General features: G+C 39.3%; 1 protein-coding gene across 1 annotated transcript in view; it reads left to right on the top strand.

Moving 5' to 3' along the window:
• LOC122797753 (trafficking protein particle complex subunit 9-like) overlaps window positions 1–21,733 on the top strand; it is a 3,992,710-nt gene that overhangs the window by 60,719 nt on the left and 3,910,258 nt on the right. Inside the window, exon 3 of the mRNA XM_044066278.1 lies at window positions 16,683–16,828. Coding sequence (XP_043922213.1) covers window positions 16,683–16,828 — 146 coding nt within the window. The remainder of the gene's footprint in view (window positions 1–16,682; window positions 16,829–21,733) is intronic.

Here is a 21,733-nt window from a genome sequence, read left to right as displayed (position 1 = left end):
ATGTTAATAAGTAGAAAATACTGACAAGACGGCAACAAAGTCTGTCGGAGTTGAAGCGTGAAAAGTGTATTCTGCAATGTGTTATGCTTTTGCTTTCACTTTGAAAATGCTGTCCCTGTAATTTCTCAGTCCTTGTAACCAATAAAGTTATTTTTAGTCTGATATTTGTGTGGATAGCGTTTATTTCTGCACCATTGACTGCTACCCTGCAGGTACAGTACATCATGTTGAAGATGTAAGATGAGGTAGGCTTATTCATTGTTTTGCATGATTATTTTTGTTCTTTTAATAGTGGTTGTGCTAGGATATGTGGGAGTGTGCATATTTTGTTTGGGTGGCATGGTTAGACACTAGGTGCATGCATAAATGCGAGGCAGGATGAGGAAGAAAAAGTGCAAGAAGCACTGTAAAAACCTGAAAAGGTTGTTTTATGATAGTAGCTGTCTCTCCAGTCCCATTACCCTTTGCTGTATCTTTATATGTTTATCACATTGATCACTGCTGTAGTAAAGGCTGTATGGGTTATGTCCTACTAAGGATATAACAGCCGGCCAGCTTCCAAAGTTCTGGACAACTTCCAAGCATCCAAATCGTCAAGCAGCTTGAGTCAACTGACTATAAAAGACAAGTTTGGGTGTAAAACCCTTCAAAGCTTTACTGCCATTGAAGAATAAGCCCCTCTGAGGTTTTGAGGATAAGCGGTCTGCTCGTGCTTTCCTTTGTTGGGCAGATAAGTCCTCTTTAGAAAAAGAAAAAAACTGCCATTTTGTTATTTTTGTTGATTATTTTATTCCTTTTAAAAAGGGAATAAGATGCACGACACTCCTCCATACCTCGGGAACTGCAAAATAAGTCTCCAAAACGCCAAAATTAAATAAGTACAAACTTTATTGGGTTTAAGCTTCTCACAAGCTTTTCGTCGGTTGTAATACACCAACTTCTTCAGAAAACTCCAAAAAGAGAATAAGAACAGAAACGTCACTCAGTCACCACCCCTTAAATACCCTCACATCTTTATATAAAAAATGTATGAAAATATCATTGAATGCATTTAAAAGCATTTAAAAACATTATATTAGTCAAAGAAAGCTCTGAAATCAATTAAAAACATATAAAATGAATAGATGTTCCATATTTGATAAACAAGCATATTGCTAGATTTAATGAAATCTAGACAAACAAATTTTAATGTGAAATAATGGAATAGATAAAATAAATAAAAATAGACCATCAAATACTCTGGGTGTCTTACTAATCTACACTACTACCGACTACAAAAAACTGCTACCGAAGACTGCTATAAAATCAAATAGCATTAAACTATCCTATTTATTTATATTTAAAGCTGTGCTCTTATGTTCTACATATATATGTATGTCATATTGGGAATCAATTGACACACTAAATACTATCTACACACTAAATACTATCTAGTTAAACTCTTAAGTTTCAATATACATGTTGTAGATAATCTATCATTTATGCCCGGATGATGGCAGGCATCTAGTCTTAGTTGCCAAATCAATTCTCTCCCTTCGAGAACTAATGAATTGGCTCCTCCCCTGCCATCCGATCGGACTTGGTCGATGGCTACAAAGGAAAATGAATGTAATGGATTTTCCTTTACGTGCTTTGCTAAAGCGTTCTCCACCTTACCATTCCTAATAGCGTATTGTCAAAGGAAAAATAACTTCAAAATGATCAACACACGGCAGGTTCAGGTTAAGGCACTTTAATCTTGCAGCAAGGAGACAAAAACGTGCTAATACAGAGTTTGTCTAACCAGAATCAGGAAGTGAAGCTATTCTTATACATTTCTTACAAGGCATTGCCTACCAAGCTGATGTAATAAATCACAAGTTCTTTCAATATTATTTCACAGCAGCTGTTTGTCCATGATTTTCTGCTGGCATATCAGGTTTACAAAAAAAAAATTCCTAAGAAAAACAACATGGCCTTGATGACCACCAGTCAGATACAACTTCTCACTATGCAGTGTTACCATTCAAGGTACTATGGCTAATTCGAGCACAAAGCAAGTACAGATTATAGTTCATTTCTTCAAGCAGTGTTTGTTTGATGCATCTCTTCTTTTCCGCAGCTGTGCATGTTCTCATAACACGAACAGAGCTGATTGTTCATATTCAATCACATTATAGAAAACAGTATTGTTCTATTAATTCATTTTCCTGACCTAGCAGATAATCACCTGCTTCTCAGTAGATTTCCAAAATGCATAAACATGAATTTTGCTGTGCTAGCAAATACTAGGTTCGAGAGCATCTTGCAATTTCAGAAAGCATACTGCAGTTTGAAAAAGCATCTTATAATTTCATACAGAATTAAGCTGTACATAAAATAGAATGAAATGTGTTAACCCTTTTAGCTTCTAATAAGCACTAAACATATACATTGGTACATATTTTTCTAACATTTCCCCCGTTAATACTTTTTATTCTATTTTCAAAAGCATAAACAGTTGCTTCTTCTCCTAACCTCTTTCTGTTCAGAATTTGCAGTTGAGAGTCATTTAGTTTGATCTTATGAAAGTGTTTCATTTTTCAACAGTTCTTCAATTTCAGTACTTTGATACAAAGTTTCAGAAACTGACATGTCTATAAAATCTTTGATCAATCTTTTCATGCAGGGAATACCACAACAAACACACACTCCTAGTAGGAGTAATCCCACACAAATGGCAATCAGGATGTTCATTAGGATGCTACCCCCCCCCCAAACAAATTCTGGAAAAAATCCGTCAGTGGGTTTGGGCCTGGTTTGGTCATGGCCGACACTTGCTGAAGCACCTCGAGATGGTCGTTTATCTCATGCTTGTTGTCAGGAATATACGAACAGCACTCCTCTTTTTTATTAAAGCGCACGCACCACCTTTTGCCGCTAGGGTGAAGTCAAGAGCCATGCGGATTTGAAGCACCACGGTTCTCATTGCGTTCAGTTCAACAGTCATTAATTCGAGAGCAGAAAAAGTTGCATTACTCATTACTTTGAGAAGTTTGGACAGTTTTCTCAGTTCCCAAATCGATTTCACTGCGCCATATGCAGGGGCTATACCTGCCCATGATATAATAGTGTCACTCAAGTCCATGTGTGTCAGTTTATCTTTATTTTTTATGGAGTTATGGTTTCTCCAGCCTGCTTTGATTCATCCCATTGGATTCTCAGGTCTCTTGATTGGATTTCCAGGTTTCTTGGTGACCTCTCTGACATTTCGAATTCTTCCCTGAGGCAAAACTGCAGTGTGTCGTATGGCCGGAACCAGGTAACCCAAAAAACAACTGCTGGACCAGTCCTCAGGTAACCATTTGTATGCCTTTTTCCCACAAACAAAATAACAATTCTCTATTTTAGTATTAATATACACTTGCCCTGCATGAAACATTTTCTTATCAATAATAGATAGTTGTTTAAAAAGAACAGGATTACGTTGTATCTCATCAATAGTTTTATGTATCGACTCAAGATACGAGTCATAGTTTGCATCACAGATATAACCTGCATTATTGGCTTTGGTATAACATTTGTAAGTAACAGTCACATTACAATTACTCCAACCTACCTGAACAGTATCATTTTTGTAAAAACACACAATTCCCTTTTGTGTAACAGGCAGGTACAATGCTATTTTGTCTAGTGATTTTACAGTTGTAGTATCAAAAATCAAATTTTCCCAGGTCTCATTGACCCCTAGGGGGACAGCAGTCATTAATAATCCCCCGTATGCTGTTGGTATAGCTGTGCAGATCCTACAATTTGAAACATTAAAAGTTTCAGCATACACATATTTAATTGCTTGGTAAGTGTTAAAGTTCGGATGCCAGTCTGAGTGATTCACGTTTATTCAGTTCAGCTCGTGTGGCTGGAAAAAGGAAAGGCCACAACAAAAAAATTAATGTTATCAGTATGGCCAACAGAATGATCATGCAATACTTCTGAGGTTATTCAGCATTTCTATTGGTTCTGTATCTGGTCATTTTGTTCTTGTGTAACAGTAACAAGTTTTTTGTCCAGTTCAAAGTTTTTAACCAATTTACAGTGTGTCAGATGAATCCAGGAAGCTCGCTCTGCGATCTTGACTGCAGTGGGTGTTGACAGTAGCACTTGGTACGGCCCTTCCCACTTCGGTGTAGTCCAATTCTTCCTCTTAATAACTTTCACCCAGACCCACGTGCCTGGGACTACTGCTGCTTCCGATGGTCTGGTTTGTTCTTTATCTGAAACAGAATTCAACTGCAAAAGTTGTCTATTACTTAAAAGTCTTCTCATATATTCTGCAAGTGAACTGTCGGCCTCCTGGTCTGCAGGCATGAGAGGTTTCCACTGAGGTATATAATATGCCCTCCCAAACAGTATTTCAAAAGGAGTTTAACCCCTTTGCATTTGGAACAGTTCTCATGCTCAACAGTGCCAGAGGCAGGCAGTGCACCCAGTTCTTTTGCGTCTCACTAATCAATTTCCTAAGTTTGTTTTTCAAAACCCCATTATGCCTCTCTACTAATCCTGCGGATTGGGGGTGGTATGCACAATGGTTCTTTAAGGAAATTCCGAAATATCGGCTCAACTGTTGTATAGTTTGAGTTACAAAGTGTGTGACATTGTCACTGTAGATCTTTTCCGGTATGCCACATCTAGGAATAATTTCTTTAACAAGGACTTTTGCAACAGTAGCTGCATCTGGATTTTTGGTCGGAAAGGCTTCCACCCATTTGGAAAACATCTCTATAATGACAAGACAGTATTTCTTATTTTCACATTTGTTTAGTTCTATGAAATCCATACAGATAGTGTGGTATGGGTACGGTGGTGTTGGGGAAACTCCCTTGCTTAGGTTTCAATGCCTCTTGTGCATGATGCTTGTTACAAACATGGCATGCTGCACAAAAATTTTTTGTGTAGTTTGTAAATCTGTATGCAGTGAACACTTGGTTCACTAACTGTAGCATCCCCCCTGTTGAGACATGGCACTGCCCATGGCTCAACAAAGCTGCATATCTAAACAAGTTAGATGGCAAAATTGGTTTTCCTTCTTTGGAGATGTACAGCCCTTTCTCAAGAATTGCTCCTCGTTTTATCCATTTCTGTTTTTCTATTTTCGTAGTAAGTGTCTGCATTGTTTTCAACATTTCTAAATCTAAAATCTCAGAAGGTTGTAATTCCTCACTCAAAAGAAATACTTCAGAAGCTGAAGCTGCCTGCTTTGCAGCTGTATCAGCTCTCGCATTACCTTTTGAAATCCTATCCTGTTGCTTGGTATGAGCTACCCATTTACAAATAGCTACTTTGAGGTAACTGAATGGATTCTAGTAAATCTAAAATAAAGTGCGCATGATTAATCGGTTTACCAGTAGATGTTATCATTCCTCTATTTTTTTCACTGTTGCGCAAAAACATGTACAGTAGAAAAAGCGTACTGGCTGTCAGTAAAAATGTTCACACATTTACCCTTTGCTAAGGTACAAGCCCTTGTCAAGGCAATCAATTCTGCTGCTTGTGCAGATAAGTTGTGCGGTAAAGACTTCACTTCTAAAATCTCAGTATCAGAAACTACTGCAAACCCACTAGGTTCTGTCCAGTAGGACCCCTTCTGCATGAGCCGTCCACGTAATATGTCACCTCGGCATCATCTAAGGGAACAGCCGTTAGATCTTTTCTAGGCAGTGTCTTTTGCTCAATCTCCTGTAGGCGGCTGTGTGGTGTGCCACCCAAAGGGGTTGGAAGCAAGGTAGACGGATTTAAAGTTGTACATTGTTCAATTGTCATATGAGATTGGCTCAAGAGTATAGTCCTACAGGAAAGATATCTAGCAGGAGAAAGATATGCTACTTTTTCTTGCAGTAAAATAATTGCGACTGCATGAGGCACTGTCAATGTGAGAGGGTGGAACAACACTACTGAGGCCGAAGCCTGTACTGCCATTGCAGCTGCAACTACTGCTTGTACACAGTGGGGCAGGGATCGCGCCAATGGGTCCAGCTGTGATGAATAGTAAGCTATGGGACATTGCTTATCCCCATGTTGCTGTGTTACCACTGATGTGATGTAACCTTGCTTACAATCTACAGTTTGGAAAAAACGTTTATGATAGCATCCTCATTAGTTTTAGGATTACCAAACTATCAGTTGTTTCAGTTTGCAGAAAGCTGATTCTGCTTCTGGTGTCCATTGTAATAAATCTTGTGCTGCCATAGGCTTTTTGTATATCAAGCTGGTCAGTGGAGCAGACTCCAAGGCATAGTTTGGAATCCAGCTCCGACAGAAATTTGTCGTTCCCAGGAAGGACATCATTTCCTTCTTGGTAGTCGGTTTGGGTGCTTGTAAAATTGCTATTTTCCTATCTTCATCTAATGTTCTGCCTTCTTTGGATATTACATATCCCAGGTATTTAACCTGCTTTCTCCAAAGCTGCAATTTGTTTTTGTTTACTTTATGTCCTTGAGTAGCTAGAAATTGTAGTAATGCTATGGTATCTTCTCTGCATTCTTGCTGGGTGGGGGCTGTCAGCAGGATATCGTCTACATAAAGTAAAATTTGGCTGCCTCTTGGTGGACTAAACCCTGCCAAGTTGCTTGCCATCTCTTGTGCAAATATTGTTGGACTTTCACAATACCCCTGTGGTAGTTGTGTGTATGTATACCTTTTCCCCTGAAATGTGAATGCAAACCAATGTTGGCTGTCAGGGTGTATTGGTATTGAAAAGAACGCATTGCTAATATCTACCACAGAAAAATACTTCTGTTGAGGCTTTAAATCATTCAATAGGGTGTGTGGATCTGGCACCGTAGGTGCTCTAGGTATTACTGCATCATTTACAGCTTGTAAATCTTGGACCATACGCCATTATCAGTTTGCTTTCCTGACCGGAAATAAGGGTGTGGTACATGGCGAATCGGGAGATTCTGCCAGTACTCCTTCCTTAAGTAAGGCTGCTATTATAGGTTTGATTCCTTCTTCTGCATCCTTTCTTAAGGGATATTGTCTTTTCTGTGGTCTAAATGCTGATTTTGGTGTAATAGTAACTGGTCCTGCTGTACAAATTAATCCTATATCTCATTTTCCTGTTGACCAGAGAGTTTCTGGTATGCTCCTTAAAGCTTTTTCTTCCTCTTCTAGTAAGAGTGCTAATCAGGTGTCCTCGCTAGACTGTAAGTGTACAGCTGGGTGTGTCTGTGTTATCCAATTTGACTTCTGCTTCTGTACTCCCTGTTCTGACAATTCTAGCTCTGTCTGTTTTTCCCACTTTGTGACTTTCTCCAAGGTCTGCCCATTTCACATTCTTGTCCTTAGATTACCACATGTTAGTTTAACTATTAGATTTATAGAGTGCAAAGAATTCCTGGGGCAGTGAACAGCTAACTACACTGTTCCCTTCTGTGTCCCAGTACAGATTACGTAATACTAATCTGTTTGCATGGTTTTTAAATGGTTCTTGCTCATATTCCTTATTAGGTCCTGGTGTGCTACAGTAATACAGGGTACAGAGCAACAAATGTTGTTTATCCGTGACAAGGGAGGGGGACTTACTTATGGCTACGTTCATCAGTTCTTCAGTTAGTGCCCCTGGACCAGTCGTGACTAAGTCCTGGCTGTACCAATAAAATGTTTCACCCTCCGGTCGCACCACAAAAGTATCCATTTGTCGCTGTGCTTCCATGCCCTGCATAGTCGGTACTACTGCTATGCCACATATCTGCATAAGATCTCTGCCCAAAAGGTTTACTGGGCATTTTGCAGAAACAACAATTTTGCTTTTCTGGGTCATCCCTGAAACAGGGTCAGTTATTGCTATGTTATGGGGGAGTGGCTCCCGATACAGCTGTCCATTAGCTGCTTTCACTAATATGTAATCAAGTGATTCTGAATTTTCTGGTAGTTTGGAAGGATGTATCCGGGTTCGTGAAGCCCCTGAGTCACACAGGAATTTAACTTCCCTCCCTTCTACCAGAAGTGTAACTTCCGGTTTTCTGTCTGCTAAATAGAGCTCTAGGCTCAATAATGCTAAGTCTAAAATTTCACTTTCTTCACCATCTGTGATTTCTTGTACTTCCTCTATTTCTTCTATCACATCCTCTACTCCTTCTATCACATTTGCATTTGTCTTTCCTCGGTTACTCCCTTCTAGTGATTCTTGACTATCATATAGTCAGTCCTCACCCTCCTTATCTTCCACGGCTACCTTCTTGTTTTGCTTGCAATCCCTTGCTAAATGTCCCTTTTTTCCACACTTAAAACATTCAACCCTTTTCTTTCTCTCTCCAAGCTCTTCTGATCATTTAGCAGATTGTTTGTTTCCCTGGGCATTTTTATTGCCCTTTTTTCCTGATTGTACTACAAAAACTTCTGCTCCATCTTCTACAGCAAATACTTGGGTTTTCTTTTTCTTTTTGTTATTAAAATGCCTTTCAGCATGTCTTGCATATTCAAGTAATGATTGTAATCTACTTGTATGGTGGTCTACCATATGCTTTGTAATAAAGCTGCTTATAGGCAAAATACTGCCTTTCAAAAATGCATTCTTTAGCTGCTGCTCATATGGGGAATCATGTGTTTGGTCTTCAGGTACCTGCATTCCACAATGGTTATGAAAACACTCTAGTAATCTAGCATAATATCTGTCAACAGTTTCACCTTCCTGTTGAATGCATTGATTAATGCAAGTCCAGTCTGCCCTAGGTTTCCATTTCTCAGAGATTCGGTCTGTTAGACCTTTTACTCTGTTATCCAGTTCTGCGTTGCTATGTGGGAGTGGCTTGTGTTCTACGTCATGGGGATTCCAGTTGCCACTGATCATGTGCCAATCTTGACCTACGATTTGTTTGACTACTTTTTCTACTTCTCCATTTAAATGATAACTTAACCTCATGCCCTGTAAGTCTTCTAAGAATTTTCTAAAATTAACTTTTGGATGGGGAATTCCCTCTGTGACTTTCCGGATGTCTTCCGGTGTCCACGGTCTATATACTAGGAGAGTCGGGTCTTGTCCTGCCTGAGGATTTGGTACTTCTAGGAATGGACATGTCTCTTCTTCACTCGTAGCTTGTGAATTTATTTGATATAACTCTGTATACCCTCTTAAGTTACGTGTTCGAGACCTAGTCTTGATGGGATCTCTGACATACGATCTTGGCTTTGCAGTGGCAGCCAGGTATAGTGGAGGTGGATCTGCTTGTCCACTTGCTTCATATTCTGGTGCGGGAAGTGGAGGGGGCGGAGGGGCTGATGCTATTACCAAATTATTGTCTTCTTTATCTAGAAACATATATTTTGTATTATTACTTTTTTGTTCCCTACGGTTTGCTTCCTCAATCCACCTGTGTGCCTGAGGAATGCCCAATTGACGTTGCTTTTTTACCTGACCTTTTGCATCTGTTTTAAGCTGTTTGACAAGTTTAATAAGCGAGGATTTTTCTAATTTACCATCAAATTCATATTTATTAACCCATTTTGTATAGTACCTAACATTGTCAGCACGCTGTAATTGCATATATTTTGCATCTTCGGTTACTGGTGGATCTTGAACTTTTTGTGCACTTATTACCCATATTGTTCTGACTGTCAAAAAATGTTACGTAACCCTTCTTATTTTCACGTGGTACCACGACTTTCTGTTTCACAGTTTATCTAGAATAACTGTCTTACCTATTCTGTTTCCCTGATCTATGACAAGACTGCAATCATTCTGTCCCTGACTTGTACAAAACAAATCTCCTGACAGATGATTCAAATCAAGTCCCTGATCTAAAACAGAAAAAAGGTAAATCTCACCTTACCTGAGCCTCCGTGATTGACCGTCTATGGTTTGTATGCTAACTCGTCCTCCACTCGCAGATCAGAAAAGTGGCTGGCCTCTTTTGAACGACAATTCAGTCGGAGGTCTTTCAAAGCAGAAGAACCGATGTGGTCTCTTCCCCATACGGTTTCATGCCACCTGGCCCATCTGACCTGAGGCGAAGTGAGAGTTTCCAGTCCAGAGGACCAATCTGTCAAAGGAAAAATAACTTCAAAATGATCAACACACACTGCAGGTTCAGGTTAAGGCACTTTAATCTTGCAGCAAGGAGACAAAAACGTGCTAATACAGAGTTTGTCTAACTAGAATCAGGAAGTGAAGCTATTCTTATACATTTCTTACAAGGCATTGCCTACCAAGCTGACTTAATAAATCACAAGTTCTTTCAATATTATTTCACAGCAGCTGTTTGTCCATGATTTTCTGCTGTCATGTCAGGTTTACAAAAAAAAACTTCCTAAGAAAAACAACTTAGCCTTGATGACCACCGGTCAGATACAACTTCTCACTATGCAGTGTTACCATTCAAGGTACTATGGCTAATTCGAGCACAAAGCAAGTACAGATTATAGTTCATTTCTTCAAGCAGTCTTTGTTTGATGCATCTCTTCTTTTCCGCAGCTGTGCATGTTCTCATAACACGAACAGAGCTGATTGTTCATATTGAATCACATTATAGAAAACAGTATTGTTCTATTCATTCATTTTCCTGACCTAGCAGATAATCACCTGCTTCTCGGTAGATTTCCAAAATGCATAAACATGAATTTTGCTGTGCAAATACTAGGTCAGAGAGCATCTTGCAATTTCAGAAAGCATACTGCAGTTTGAAAAAGCATCTTATAATTTCATACAGAATTAAGCTGTACATAAAATAGAATGAAATGTGTTAACCCTTTTAGCTTCTAATAAGCACTAAACATATACATTAGTACATATTTTTCTAACACGTGTAAATGCTCGTAAATACGCTCTTGCAGTTTTCTGTCTGTTTTACCGACATAGAAAACTGGGCAGTGGGAGCACTTGGCTAGATAGACAACTCCTGTACTAGAACAATTAAACCTACCTTGTATTCCATATCTAGACTTCCTTATAACAAAGGACGACCCCACAGAAATGTGCTTGCAATAACGGCACATATTGCATTTAAACATGCCTGCTCTTGTCTCCAGGAACTTTGCTTTAAATTCCAGAATACTTTTGAGGTTTTGACCCCTTCTAAAAACTATTTTGGGGTATTCCATTTCACTCTCCCTAAATGATCCCTCCTGCATGATAAAACTCCAGTTTTTTTGTGTAATAGAGATGATGCCCTTCACATCCACAGTATAAGTTAGGATAAAACTACAAGGATAAAATGTCTTGGCTACTGGATTAAATGTACAATTATCCTCATGCTTTGAAAGAGTTTAGGATAGGCACGTAAAAACCTGACACCCGCTTATTATAGACTTTACAAATTATGTCCAAAATAAGTCCTTTCGGGTATCCTCTTTTAAGGAAGAGACTCTCTATGAATTTACATTCATCATGGAAGTCACTATCTCTAGTCACCATTCTTGCAGCTCTCACCAATTGGCTCTTTATGATGGATTTCTTCTGAGCAAAAGGATGACAACTGGTGAACTGCAAATAGCTGTTAGAAAAGGTTTCCTTTTGGTGAAACCACCGAACTCCTTGCAAGTACGGAATGCTCTGCCAAACCAATTGAAATACAACACAAGAGGCCAGCATGAGCAGTCAAAGTCCTGTTTACAGTAAATAGGGTATCATTTGCAGAAATAGCAGGACCAAAATGTCCTGCATTAAAAAAACAACAAACCGGTTTCAGCAAACTGCCGCCTTCTGTGTTACAAATCTGAATTACCAGTATCCAATGTCATGAATATTTATGTTACCTCCACCAATAGCAGCATTGGTGTAATCCAACACTGCAAAGAGAAAATATATCCCAAAGGCACAGTATTTTAAACACAATTAACATATTAAAAAAGAAGAAAAGAAACAAGTGTTGGTAGGCATACATATAGTAAGGCTTAAACAAAATATATGTATATATATATATATATATATATATATATATATATATATATATATATATATATATATATATATATATATATATATATATATAATGGGCCAAAAATAAGTATATAAATGTTACAGGTAAGTATTAAGAACCCGTCTATGTTATTGCTGCACATATCCAATGTACTGAAATAAAAAATTGAATATTAATATAGGAGAAGGTAATATTCAATATGATTGATCAATCCATCAAAACTATTCATATTAAATATTGAGCATATCTAGAGGTAATAATACAAACAAAATACAATATACTGGTGACCTGAGTCATACCAATACATATTCACTAAACAGCAAATGTCAGCAGTATATCTAATAAGAGTATGCATCTCAAAACCAGTAAATTATATAGGACCATAATTTAAATCAAAGTTCTTATACTGATTGTATTAAAACCTGTTTAAAGATGGTCATTCAATCCAGGGGGAAAAAGAGCCCCTAGATGAGTGATCCAATATTTCTCTTTATGATTAAGGATACTGTGCCAACCTTGTATATTGCTCCGGTCACCAGTAATTTTATCAATAACCGAAAACATAAACTTGGCATTTGAGTGTTTGATAGTATGCCGGTACAGTGCACTAGTATCCTTCTTGTTCCTGATATCACTCCTGTGTTCCCCAATCCTGATTCTTAGTGAACGTGATGTTTGTCCAACATAAAATGCAGAGCATTGACATGTGGCCAAATGTATTACCCAAGTGCTAGAACAGTTACCGAAGATCCTTAGATCATATACCTTGCTAGTATTAGCACTGGTAAATTGTTTCAACTTGTTGACTTGGTTACAGGAAATACAATGGCCACAGGGGAATGTGCCCAGAAGTGGATCGCCTAATATTGTTAACTGTTTGTATTTAGCCCCTCCACTCTCCTTGTGTTTATAATGTGAAAATAGATTACCCAGAGTTCTGCCTCTCCTGTAAGAAAATTGACATCTGGGTCCCAATATCTCCCTGAGATGATTGTTAGCTAATAAAATATTCCAATTATCATCCAGAATGTTTCTAATGGTACTGTGATTTCTGCCATATGTAGTAACAAATCTAAGACTATCTGTTCGTGGTGTTTCCGGCGATACCTTGTAATGTAGTAATGTGTTTCTTTCTTGTTTATCAGACCATGTGCTGGCAGAGTGAATATCAAAAAAGTTATATCCCCTTTCCAAGAATCTTTTTGTAAGATCTGTTTTGGCTTCCTCAAAATCAGTATGGTTAGAACTAATGCGTTTAATTCTAAGGAACTGTGATTTAGGTATATTACGGATGGCGTGGCGTGGGTGCATACTAGATGCATGTAGTAGCGTATTGTATTTTGGATATTTTCTGTAAATTTTGGTGCTTAATGTATGATCATGGTTTCTATATACTGTTACATCCAGAAAATCAATCTTATGTAAATCAGATGTTACAGTAAATTGTATACCCCAGATGTTGTCATTCAAGTACTCTACAAACTCATTCAGATATATATTGTCAGCACGTCACACCATTAAGCAATCGTCCAAATATCGACGCCATATATCAGTTTCCACCAAGTATATATTGTATAGTGGATTATATATAAGACATTCTTCCAAATATGCCATAAAAAGATCGGCGTAGATAGGGGTAAAAGATGCACCCATAGCAGTTCCTTGAAGTTGCCAATAACATTGTCCCTGAAAGTAAAAGACATTTTTATTAAGTATATGTTCTGCCATACAGATAATGAGGGTATTGAAACCAGGGGGATAGAGATTTGTTTTCTCTAACCAGAACTGTAAGGCCTGTAATCCCACCCAATGGGGTATACTGGTATACAAGGATTTAACATTGAGTGTACACATTAACCAATGGGGTTCTAACTGAGTATCCTGTATGATTTGTAGGAATTGAGTTGTATCTTTTATCCTGGCTCTAACTTGCTTAAGTAGTGGTTTCAGTTGATCTGTGAGGAACACAAAGTGGTTCAGTAAGTGAGCCGATACCAGTAACAATAGGTCTACCTGGTGGTTTGGTAATAGATTTGTGGATCTTGGGAAGTAAATAAAGAACTTGCTTTTGTGGGTCTGTTACAGTCAGATGTTGGGCTGTGTTGGAGGTAATAATACCTTCCTCAACTGCCAATTGAAGGAATGAGTCAATATCTTTTTTAAAATTCAAAGTTGGATCTTGACCCATATGCATGTAACACTTCCTGTCTGATAATTGTCGTAGCCCCTCATTAATATAATCATCCATATTAAGAATCACTACTGCTCCACCCTTATCTGCTGGCAAAATCGTTATGTTATGATTGTTTCTGAGTTCAGCCAATGCTGTTTTTTCAGATTGACTTACATTTCCCTCATGTAGAAACCCATATCATGAGGGAAAATATAAGTCTCGTAAGACAGACTGTTGAAATATAGCCACATGTTTATTCATTGGTGGTTGAAATTGAGATTTATGAAATCTAAAGTCAGTAGTTCTTTGAGAGGTGGCTGAATCTTGTTCTGAAAAAAATATTTTCAAATTAAGATTACGACAAAATTGCATAACATCTACTACAGTATTATATTCATCACACAGGAAGCTTGGTACAGAACACAGTCCTTTATTTAGTAATTGTTGTTGTTCTTGTGTTAAAGTAATATCAGACAAATTCAACACATTCTTAAATTCAGTTGCTATTGCTTGAGGAGAGTTTGTATCAACCCCATCCATTGATTCTGTACCAGTTCTCTGCTGCTAATTTGGTGGGTTTAAGTTTAGTTAAGAGTTTTTTTATGTTGGAGGTAGAGACGAAAGAGAGTTTATCTTTTCATGTAGGATAGGCGTGCTTACAAATAATGTCAATGAGTACTAAAAACTCTCTGACTTTTGCTGGTAAACTGATATCTTTTGAGCAGAGTTAAGAAATTGGCAAGAGAGATTTAGACATTATTTCTGTAGTTCAATGAGCTCATAAGTGTCTGCATTGTCTTGTTTTACAACATATATACATAAATCACAAACCAGTGATTACCTAGTCATTGAAAATATATCTTCCACAAATGGATTCACCAAAATATAGCCCTGGGCCAAGTCTCCCAATACCTTTTCAGTCTGTAGACTAAACCTGATATGCTATCAGATTTATGGTGTGATGCATTAAATAGCTTATTACTTTTGCAAAAGCTGATAAAACTTGTATATGGATGTTGCAGACATTACAGTAGAGCATAGTGAGCAAAAAAGAGCACTCAACTGGCAAAGCATGAATATATGTTGAAAGGTTGGTCTGCAGTAGCTGAGCCATGGTTTATGCTTGACTGTGCTATAACACTAATCTTAAGTGAAAGAGATGGGAGTTTGTGTGTATGTGGAGTTTGGGGGAGGGGGGTCTATTAAAGGCATAGTCCCTCACCAAAGTCATTTTGTAATACTGAACATGCTTTGTTCAGTTAATCGTGGAATATCCAGGAAGAATGACTTTGCTGTATGCTGCATGTTATGGTCTGTTACGCATCAGGATGTAGGAAGGAAAATAACAAGGAATACATTTTTGACATCCCTTGCCCTGTCTGACATCAGCTCCCTCCTGGATAGTTTACCCTAGATAAGAGTTGGCTAAAAGGGGCCATTGTTTAAGCAGCCAGGGTTTAAGAGTTTTTCACTATAAGCCATACTTCCTGTCATGCCCTCAGTTTATATAGGATCTGCTATAAGAACCTGAAATCTTGGTTACTTGAATACCACTATCTTACAGCCAGGGACTCTGGCAGCTTGCAGCTAGCTCTGATGGCTGCGTATGTTCTAACTCTACTGTATGTTTGGTCAAGGTGTGACTACACCACTTTCTCCTCATGGCTACTGATCCTCACCTAAACACCGTAGCCGAGTTTGGGCAAGGTTAGTGTGGCATTTCATGGGGGAGGGAGTTGAGAGTCCAAGTTTATGGTTTTAGGCAGTGATCTGGAGGGCATTAAGGTTTAGGTAGCAGGAGGGAACAATCTGTGATTTTAGGATTAGGGAGGGAGAGGAGTTTTGGGTTTAGTGAGTGATCAGGAACTTTAGGGTTAAGGACCAGATGTGAGTTTTAATGTCCGTTATGGTTTTGGTGGGGCCATGTAGTTTGTTAGGGTTGGGTAGTAGGAGGATTAGGTAATTCACTAGGATCGGACTAGCAAGTGACAGCAAGCATGTTGCAAACTACTAGCTAATGAACACATGTAGTAGACTATTTATATATGACAAAGCTCATCTTAATGAGTGAAAGAGGTCTTATGCACTGTGGTTCAGTTTGGTAACTGTTTCTTGGCTTTATATTATGGTTTCATTTTATGACTCGCCTTTCATTCACTGCCTGAAAGTTTTTGCAGTGCATGCATGGTTGTTTCAGAGTTTATAAGTAGCATGGCACTATCATGGAAACTGACAAATATAGCAGTGTTTTACATGAAAGGATTACTAGTAGCAGTTGCTAAGAGTATGTATACATTTTAAACCTTGTTGACATGAGATCCTTGCATCAGCTCTTAAATCCTCTAAGCAGTTCATTATCCAGGGTGACTGCTACAGTCACATTATTAGATTTCTTAGCAAGTCTGGCTAAAGGAAGCTTGGTACTATGTTCCTGTAATAAATCAGTAGCCCTCAAGATTGTATTATAGTATCTGTGTGAGAGGTGGGTTTGCAATATGGGCTTCTTGAGTTCCCTTCTGTTTTGTTAGCTATGTTGCATCAGAAGGATATTGTATGAAACTGGATTTCTGCTTTTTAACATATCAAAACTTAAAAAAAAATAGAAACCATGACAAGTACCTTGGGATTTTTTATTGCAGGCACTACAAAAAACGATGCCAGGGTCGAATGCGCAAACATGTTGGGGATCTGTGCCTTCAGGCAGGCATGGTGCAGGATTCGCTTGTGCACTATCACATGGCTGTGGAACTTCTGAGATCTGTGAATGACTTCTTGTGGCTTGGAGGTAGGTGTGTCTGTGACAAAAAAGTAGTCAAAACATATGACATCTCTGTGGGGGAAGCAGATTTATAAACTGATATTGCAGGACATCGTTATAGTTATTTATTCTGAGTAGATAGGGTCCAGTCACTTTTTTTTCCCCAGCTATGTCATTGTTACATAAACTGTCTGCAACAGTAGAAATACAGTATTTACAGAAAGGTTGCATTAGTATGCAGTTAAATGATAATTCATAGTTCATTAGCACAAAGCTTTGTTGATGCATGGTTGCAGTGGTGCAGATGCAGAAAAATATTTTAAATTGACATCTGAAGAATGCATGAAGGTACCTTTCATGCTTAACTGCACACTTGCTGGTTATTTGTTCAGTTTACTTGTGGAGTGGCAGTTACAGGCTTTGACTTAAATTGGTGAAATGTTGGTAAGTATCTGATATTCAGTGGAAAAAAACTCTACCTTGGACCTAAATAAGGAGCATGTTTGGGTAAAGCAAAAGAGTAGCTAGGCTGGAGCAGAGTGAATGGCATCTGAGATCAGAGGCTGCAGGTGAAAGTTTCAGTTTGGGAGACAGAGGTGGAAGAGTGACTGAGGTAAAGAACTTTTTAGACTAAAAAGGAACTAGCGGTGATAACCTCTTTGTGCAGTTGGTAAAACAATGATGATAGTCATATTCAGGGTGGTGTGATTGCATGGTAATCCTAAGGATTATGTTTAATAAGATCTGAAGTATCTTACAGCTGATGAGGAGCATTGCAGTCGCTCATGGAATGATGTCTTTTGCAGTGCTGGATTTTGCATTGGGTGCTAACCGATGTAAAGTGATTTTTTTCATACAAATGTCCAAGACACTTTTTAGTTTGGCAGCTACAAATGTGACGTGGGAAGAACAGTTGAGCTGTTCAAGCCGGAAAACCTTAAAACTGCCTTCCAGTTTATAGCCTGCTACAGACCACCCTCCCAAACCCAGGAACCCCACTCGGCCTACCTGAGAACACTGGAAAATATGAAGGTCTCTCCAAACGCCATTATATTGGGCGACTTCAACTACCCAAACATAGACTGGGAGCATTACACTAGCTCCAACACCCTAGCCCAGAGGTTCCTAGAATTTATAAACTCAAATGCTATGGAACAGCTTGTTACCACTCCCACAAGAGGGGAAAACATACTGGACCTGATCATCACCAACATGGGGACTCTATGCTCCAGACCAGAAGTGTATCCCTCACTGGTAAGATCAGACCATAAACTAATCTCACTAGATATTCACATCCCGACCCCAGCCCCTGCCCAGAAAACCACAGTGAAAAACTTGTCTAAAGCAAATTTCACACTCCTCAAAACCAAGGTGGAATCCTTCAAAGCCCCTGGGCCTGTGGAAAATACGGCCCAGACGGCAGAATCCTTTATAAATGCATTCTATGAACACCTTCAGGAATGCATGGATCTTGCAACCCCAAACAAAACCAAGACCCAATCCTCCAAAGGCAGGCGTCCTGTTTGGTGGACCCCAGCCATAAACAAACTATACAATAGAAGGAGGAAGCTACTACATGATAGAGCAAAATCCCAAAAAGGGAAGGCATCTCTGATCAGTATTAGCAAAAAACTACGGGCACTCATAAAATCGTCTAAGGCCAGCTTCGAGAGAAAAATTGCACTAAGGACACTAAGGATAATCACAAGGCTTTCTTTAGTTATTTTAGAAACCTGGGTGGGAATTCCCAGATATGCTAAGAATTAGTCCAAAATGACAAAAAATACACCAAACCCACAGACATTGCCAACATCCTAGCTGACAGGTTCAGCGCAAACTTCTCCACCCCTTCCCCACCAAAAGGGCAAATACCTATCCCAGCAGAGTGCTGCCCCCCTGACATCTCAGATGCTCAGGTAAGAGCTGCCCTCTCCAAAGCAAAAAAACACAGCATCAATGGGACCAGACGGTGTCCCGGGCTGCGTCCTACATGAACTCCAAGAAGAACTAAACCCAAACATAAAACTACTGTTCAATCTCAGCCTTACTACAGGATATGTACCCAAAGAGTGGCATACAGCAACAGTGGTCCCTCTCCACAAAGGTGGTGCCTCAACGGATCCTGGAAACTATCGCTCCATAAGCCTGACTAGCTTGGCCTGCAAAGCTATGGAAAGGATCATCATGGACCTCATAAATAAAGATATTGGAGACCTACAGACACTGGATCCTACCCAGTTCGGCTTTGTTAAGGGCAGATCCTGCCTCTTAAACCTGGTTGATTTCTTTGAAACAGTCACCAAGGCCATTGACGAGGGGAAGGTGGTCCACACAGCCTACCTGGACCTCGGAAAAGCCTTCGATACAATACCCCACTCTGGCATTATAGATAAGCTCACCAGCTTAAATATAAACCCCTATGTCACTAGATGGGTTGCAAACTGGCTCAAGGACAGAACCCACATGGTTAGAATTGCTGGAGCCATGTCAGACTCCAAACCAGTTACAAGTGGCATCCCACAAGGCTCAGTCCTGGGACCTCTCTTGTTCGGTATGTATTTCTCGGAGGTACAGGCCAACATGGAAGGACTGTGGCTGACCAAGTTCGCAGATGACTGCTAACTGGGCGCCATAATCGACTCTCCAGCCGACACAAGCATCCTACAAAAGGGCCTCATAGAAATGGACAACTGGTGCCAGAGCCATGGCCTCAAGCTAAATGCCAAAAAGTGTATAGTCATCCCTTCGGCAAACACAAAGTGCCCACAAATTACCACATAGATGGTAATCCATTAAGTATGGAAGAAGTAATTAGGGACCTGGGGACCCAAGTTGATAGCAATCTCTCATTCGACAACCACGTGGCCAAAGTGGTTAGAAAATTATTTTATATAGCCCACCTAATCATGAAGGGATTCACATCTAGATCAGGGGAGGTCATCGTGCCTCTTTACTCATCCCTCATCAGGCCCATAATTGAGTACAATGCCCCTTTTGGGATGTACCTTACCAGACACCTGCAGCAACTGGAAAGACCCCAAAAGTACCTCACCAAGAGGATCAAAGGGCTCAAACAGATGCCATATGCTGCCCGGTTAAAGAAACTCCAGCTCTACTCGGTGGCATACCGCCTGCTCAGAGGCGATCTGTGCCTGACGTATAAAGCCATGTCCAACCCGGAATTAATGGACATGCTTCACCTCAGAAAATCCAAATCCCATCGAGCTACGCGCTCGAGAGACTTGAACCTCAGCACTGAAATAAATAGGACATGCTGGAGGGACAGATTCATAACCCAGAGGCTCCCTTCACTCTGGAATAAAATCCCAGCCCAGGTTAGGCAGTGTCCCTCATTGACTCTTTTCAAGAGGAATCTTGATGAGTGGATGGGAGATCGTAGATTTACTCCGGGTATCACTTCTGTGTCACTGTTAGACAGATGCACAGTATACTAACCTCGAAAAAGGGCATAGCAAAATTCATTTTAAAATGGGTGGCGAAAGCCAAACACACTCTGGCTAGGCTTGTAAATGCCCTAGGGCAGATAGCTTAGTATGAACTTATGAACTAAATATTTAAATTGTTGTAGTGGTATGTTTACTGAGTCTAAGAATGTTTTTTGTTGTTTTGATTTTTAGTGATAGTCTTTAAGAGTCGGACCATAACTGAACAGCCTTTGAGGTGGGTTCCAAACATGCAACTAGTGTTAGCATTAGCAGACAAAGAATTTGAAAACTGTATATTATATCATTGGATTACAACAATTCGGGGATATCGGGAAGTATAACTACATAGACATTATGCAGGAAAGCAGAAGACCTAGGATCGAATTTTATAAGGATATCTGTTTTGACCTGTAGTGAGTGAGAGAATTAGCAACTCTAACTTTGAAAGACTTTACACCATTTTCCCATTTGTTTACAATGACTGTGGGCTAGTTTACAGACTCATTTTGGTGTTATGTCCTTGTCTTATTATAGAGCATTGCAGAAATAAGTAATAGAATTGGCAGATATAAATCAGCAGTTGTAAATATATAGCACATCTGCAGCAAAGACGAGCAAGCATTTGTGCAGCTAGAATGTAAGAACCAATATATTAGATTAGTAAACATTTCAGTAGTCTTATTTCTAATATTCACATCAGGTACATTTTACATACAGGAACATTTGGTCTCTCTTGCATAAAAGTATTAACCTGCTGTTTCAGTTCATAAAGTCTACTGTCAATGTCTGTCTTAGTCAGTGTCTCTGAAACATATACATTGTAATTTAGAGTAGCTGTTATTTTTACATATTATCTGCATCCTTTTAATTGAGGTAAATTAAAGTTTATAATGTGTTAGTTCCTGTAAAAAACCTGGGGTAGTACAATGCATCAGACACTTTATAAGTCAGCAGACTATCACAGTAAGCTTCCCATCTTCCGTGTTTTGGTTGTTATGGTTTATGAGGTAGAACATGCCAGTTAAAGTACAACACCCTTTCTTCAGCCTATATTGTTGAGAACTGAAGATGCCCGATGAGTAGAAATGAGATGTGTGGTACAATGATATAGACCTTATTTTGGGGGGGGGGGGGGGGCACATGGAATCTGACAGATATGATAAATTGAAGAGTAGTGGGTTCCCATTTGGAGAACAGGTAATGAAAGGTACCATTGGAAAGAGACAAATTGATGTGCTGCATCAGCAGAGGGAAAAATAAGCTGCAGATTTCAAGAAGCTCTATAGCGAGACTGGGCTGTCTCCACTACAGTTGGACATCCTTCTAGCCAAGTGCTTTAAGTTGATTTCTTCTGAAAGTAGAAGGTGGTGGGATTATGGTTCACTTTTGAAAATATTTTTTGGAAGGAATCTGTACAGAAGAATTGTTAGAGAATTTGAACTCTCTAGCAGAATGTTCTGAAACATCAGAAGGAATGGAAATTTGA

The sequence above is a fragment of the Protopterus annectens genome, chromosome 3.part1 (assembly GCF_019279795.1).
Source record: "Protopterus annectens isolate FY-2018-M chromosome 3.part1, PAN1.0, whole genome shotgun sequence".
Classification (NCBI taxonomy): Eukaryota; Metazoa; Chordata; order Ceratodontiformes; family Protopteridae; genus Protopterus; species Protopterus annectens.
Note: the sequence above shows the minus strand (reverse complement) of the source record. Positions and strands in the feature narration are given on the sequence as shown.